This window comes from Rhinichthys klamathensis, unplaced genomic scaffold (assembly GCF_029890125.1).
Source record: "Rhinichthys klamathensis goyatoka isolate OS25496 unplaced genomic scaffold, OSU_Roscu_1.1 h1tg000209l_1, whole genome shotgun sequence".
Classification (NCBI taxonomy): Eukaryota; Metazoa; Chordata; class Actinopteri; order Cypriniformes; family Leuciscidae; genus Rhinichthys; species Rhinichthys klamathensis.
Window position 1 is genome coordinate 1,843,674 of NW_026606734.1, and position 5,490 is coordinate 1,849,163.

The 5,490-nt window shown below is 40.0% G+C and overlaps 1 protein-coding gene across 1 annotated transcript; it reads left to right on the forward strand.

Moving 5' to 3' along the window:
• The first annotated feature begins 2,251 nt into the window (after positions 1-2,251).
• Positions 2,252-4,079, forward strand: kcnj12a (potassium inwardly rectifying channel subfamily J member 12a). Its single transcript, XM_056263655.1, has one exon. It carries the CDS (start codon positions 2,450-2,452, stop codon positions 3,764-3,766), a length of 1,317 nt encoding a protein of 438 aa, XP_056119630.1. The 5' UTR covers positions 2,252-2,449; the 3' UTR covers positions 3,767-4,079.
• Positions 4,080-5,490: the final 1,411 nt, after the last annotated feature.

A 5,490-nucleotide genomic window follows, 5' to 3' on the forward strand; every position in this document is an offset into this window, starting at 1 on the left:
AATTCATTAAAAAGGCTTTTTATGCTATTGTATGCTCATTTTTTAAAATGTAAGCAACTAATTTAGACGTGCAAACTGGGTGCTGGTGTGATGAGAAGTTCGTGCTCGGCTTTGTTTTTATGAGAGAACATTTCATTTTAAAACCTTTCTGCAGGCCAGTAGATTATTATTTAATGTACACATGAAGTTAAACATTTTAGTTTGAATTTTATTTTATACTGTGCATTGTGCTAAATAAATATTTGCATAATTTGTAATTGATTTATTCTTTGAAAATTTTATTTTAATTTATGCAATTGCAATGCCTTGATTTTAGTAAAGTTTGTACACAGTCATAGCCATAAATGCAATGGTACTAATAATTGGCATAATTTCTTTCGGTGTTTCGGTTTTCGGCCTTGGTTTCCTCTTTTTCGGTTTTCGGTTTCAGCCAAGGATTTTCATTTCGGTGCATCACTAAAGAAAACACAGGCAAAAGGATAATCCAGAATATGGGCAGAGAATCAAATAACTAAGACACGGGAAACAAGGATAAAGCTCAGAAATGCAGCGTAACAACATACAAGACTTCGCAAAGAATGAACGAAAACACAGGGCTTAAATAGGCAAGCGTTAACAAGATAATGAGACACAGGTGGAAGTAATGAGATCATAATGAGTCAAGGCAATGGGTTATGGGAAGTGTAGTACATGATGGGAAAGCAGTGTTTCCAGGCCCATTGATGATAATTCGCCGAATGACTGCAATTGCAGATTTCGAACAGAGATGGCGACAAAGAGGAAAAACTGCAGACTGCAGCTTTAAATGGACATGTGTATTGTGTTCTCGGGTTTTGTTATTATTAACTAAAACTATTACAAATAATTTTTCAAGATGATGAAATAAAACAATTTTTATATAAGATTAAAAACTTCAAATTAAAAATAGTGAATTGGAAACTAACTGAAATAACTAATAACAATAAACTACAATGACAAAAGCATATAAGAAAATTACTAAAACAAACTTACATTCAAATGAAAATAAAAGCCCATTCAAAATGTAATAAATACTATAATAAATAACACTGATGTTCTCCAGAAGAACAGATATTCATTTGAAATATAAAAGAGAAGTGTAAGTGTGACAGTAATGACGTCGCTCTATGATATGCAAAAGCAGGCCAGACAAATAAAGCACGAAACCTCTCTGAGCGGCGCGCTGACTGTATATATTTAGATATCAGGCCACAGGGTTTCCTCCCTTCTTGGTCTTTGTCGTACATCAGTTCTGTCTCCCTCCCCTATTTTTTTGCTTCATAACCTTCATTTTTTCCAAGTCGTATATTAATTTTCTGTGTATGCCCAGCTAACTCATCGCCCTCCCCCCTTCAACCCACTTAGCGTCTCTAGAGGATTGTGGGACGGCACCCATGGCCAAAGCCTCATACAGACACTGGTCTCCTGAGTGTCTGAATGATGTGTTTAAAACTCAAGCATGTGTGCGCAAACACTCTCAAACACACACGGGGCACTCGCACAGAAATTGTTAACACCCCTTTTACGTCATCTTTACTTTGGCGTTTCGGAGGGTAAGATTCAAGCCTCATGAGGGACATCTGTGGTTGTGTGTGTGATCGGATAGCCAGAACATCTCTGTTGTGTTAAGCAGCTTTAAAACAGAGCTCTGATCAATAATGTAGGAGCCGAGAACAAAAACACATACATGAGAAACCTGAAATGAATCCAGCGAGCGTCCATGCCTCGACTCACTAATTTCATACAATATCCAGCCAGTGCAATGCCAAACTAATATCAATAATATCAGCAAAACAATTGACCCCAAAACAGCCTCAATTCATCTTTATGGTTGTTTTTTGTCCAAACATCAAATACGCACCAATGTCACAGTCTGAATCAAGGTGAAACTGAAGTAGAAAATACTCCTTTTGGCTCTAAAATCTAGTGACCTTCCAACCTAGAACGCATTTTAAGGCATCAAGGCTCCTTTCGATCACATTTTATGGCAGCATTGCATGTATTCTTCAGAAAGAAAGCAGAAAGACCTGCAACAAACTCATGAAACAGAGGAATTAAGCATTTGGTTCAATTAAAAAAAGACAATTTTCTATAAACGTCATTTTCTTTAATAATTATAAACAAAACATTTTCTATAATAATGCTTTGCATAAAAACATCTGCTAAACCGATTACTTTGATATAAGAACGTTTTTATATGCAGAGTCACACTCAAATGCCACCACTCTCGTTTAGTTTTATGAACTGATGATGATCTGTTTGTTTTTCCCAGGGGTCTGAGGAAACCGAAGTGCTTCTACTGGTGATTGGATTTGACCCAACATCACTACAACTAAACCACCCACCACCCTGGACTCGCACTACTACTAAACCGCTCCAAAAGAGAGGGAACACCAGATTGGAAAAATAGGAAGGTGGAGCGCTAAAGAGGATGAGCGTGGGTCGGATCGGTCGCTACAGTATCGTGTCGACGGAGGAGGATGCTCTGCGTTTAACCACCATGCATGGCGGAGGGATGAATGGATATGGCAACGGCAAAATCCACACCCGACGGAAAAGTCGCAACCGCTTCGTGAAGAAAAATGGACAGTGCAATGTGCAGTTCACCAACATGGATGAGAAGTCCCAGCGCTACCTGGCGGACATATTCACCACTTGCGTGGACATCCGCTGGCGCTACCTAGTGATCGTTTTCACGCTAGTCTTCGTGATTTCCTGGTTGGCGTTCGGCTTGGCGTTTTGGGTTCTCGCGCTTCTCCACGGTGACTTGGACAACCCGGCGGGCGACGACAACTTCACGCCGTGCGTTCTGCAGGTGAACGGATTCATCGCGGCGTTCCTGTTCTCGATCGAGACGCAAACGACCATCGGTTACGGGTTCCGCTGCGTGACGGAAGAATGTCCTCTCGCGGTGTTTCTCGTGGTCTTCCAGTCCATCGTGGGCAGCATCATCGACTGCTTCATGATCGGAGCAATCATGGCCAAAATGGCACGTCCTAAGAAGCGAGCGCAGACTCTGTTGTTCTCGCAAAACGCCATCATCGCCATGCGCGACGGGAAACTGTGCTTGATGTGGCGGGTGGGGAACTTGCGAAAGAGTCACATCGTCGAGGCGCACGTCCGAGCGCAGCTCATCAAACCGCGGGTCACGGTCGAAGGCGAGTACATCCCACTCGACCAGCTGGACATCAATGTCGGTTTCGACAAAGGGCTGGACCGCATCTTCCTAGTCTCGCCAATCACAATCCTGCACCAAATCGACCAGGAGAGTCCTCTGTTCGGCGTCGCTAAGCAGGACCTCGAAACGGCGGATTTTGAGATCGTGGTCATCTTGGAGGGAATGGTGGAGGCGACGGCCATGACGGCACAGGCGAGAAGCTCCTACTTGGCTAGCGAGATCCTCTGGGGGCATCGATTCGAGCCGGTGCTGTTTGAGGAAAAGAACCAATACAAGGTCGATTACTCACACTTCCACAAGACCTACGAGGTGCCGTCCACCCCTCGCTGCAGTGCCAAGGACATGATGGAAAACAAGTACCTGGTGGTGCCCAGCGCCAACTCCTTCTGCTACGAGAACGAGCTGGCGATCCTGAGCCACGAAGAGGAGGACGACGACAGTCCGGAAAGGATAAAGCCAGAGCGAGCGAGGAGCCTCAGCCCGGAGAGAACGCCTCGACATGATTTCGAGCGACTGCAGAACCCTCGCTGCGCGGAGCAAAGGTCATACCGAAGGGAGTCAGAGATATGAACCTTTACCATGACCTTTTTGATACTCGAATTTCGTGTTTCGTTCCTGGAGACACTGGAGCTTCTAAAATGCAGAACAATGCAAAGTGCCATACGGAGAGAGTGAGCGAGTGAATGAATGAGCAATGAACAAACGGGTGAATGTGTGAAAGCTGGAGCGACGTGTAGCGGAGGGGAGATGCCGATTCGAAGAGAGAGAGAGAGGCAGTAGGAATCTTTTTATCCTGCACGGAAAACTTGAATCTTTTCCTCGTTTTGTTTCATGATACTAGTTTAGCTGTTAAACTCTTGATTCTTAAAGGGATAGTTCACTGAAAAAATGAAAATTCTGAAAAGATTATTTACTTACTCTCATGTAGTTCCACGACTGTATGACTGTCTTCCGTGGAATACAAAAGGAAATATTTCAAAAGGTTATAATAACAAAAGATATATATACTTGTAAAAACAATTTTTTATAATTATATTAAAATGATATATCAAATTCCTAATTATTCTTAAATATGAAATTAAAAATTATATTAATTGTATTATTTTTATATATATTTATTATAAATTGTAATATATTTCTTATTATGTGTTTCGATATATTTTATAAACACTTATATCCACCCTGCACCATATTCGGTTGAAGAGCTTTGAATTTGTTTTCAGAAATCTATGATTTGGCTTCAGAGGACTGAATACAGTCGTTTGGACTTTTAAAAGACATGGTCAGAATGAACTAGGGTTGCAAAGGGACAGAACATTTCCTGTAAATTTCCAGAAACTTTCCATGGGCAGTTTATAGGGAATTAATGGGAATTTATTGGAATTAATTGGACATTTTGGGTAATTTATACAAACTGTATCATATACAAACATAAATATAAACATTTTGTTTGGTCATAAGCAGACATGCAACTAATACACATTTAAAAACATTTTTTATTTATTTGTGAGTAGAACTTTAATTGATTATTTCATTAAACAACAAATAAACATGAATTTTGAATAAAATAAACATATTTCCTATGATTCCCCCCCCCCAAAAAAATCCCATTCAAAATGTGAAACGAAAGCACATCCTCCCCCCCCCCCCACCCAAAATATGTCCCATTAAAAAAGTTGTTTTAACCAAGATTAAGCTGTAAGATGTTTTTTTTTCAATTAAGTATTTAAGTTAAACTACAATTTTAAAATTAATTTTAATGATTAATTATTCCAATAGAAAGTTTCCAACTTTGAATTTTGCAACCCTACTATAAACTGTCATTATGTAGAAAAGCATTTTCTTAAAAAAAAAAAAAAAAAAAAAAATCTTCTTTTGTGTTCCACAAAACAAAAAAAACAGCATACACATTTGAAACTCACATGATGAGGGAGTGTAAACTATGACAAAACAATGAACATTATTTTTGGTGTGCTATTCCTTTAATGTGTAAATATTTCTGCGTAGATTCATGGTTTTGTGTGCGATATTAATTTCTAGTAAGAGAAAAACAAAGACAATGTTACATTTACAAAGAAAAGGAGGAAAGATATTAGTCAATTTATTTTTGCATTCAATCCAAGCACAAATGACAAGCAATGCCGGGGCACACTATCCCTGGAGATCTACACACACACTGATCAGTGAGACATGATAAATTCCCCTTTACAACTGCACTACCTAGACAGACCATGTGAACAATGTGAGCACCTGAGCGTGTGTGTGTGTGTGTGTGTGTGTGTGTGTGTGTGTGT

Excerpts from the sequence above, each read along its gene's own strand:
- kcnj12a (XM_056263655.1), top strand. The coding sequence starts at position 2,450 with ATGAGCGTGGGTCGGATCGGTCGCTACAGTATCGTGTCGACGGAGGAG.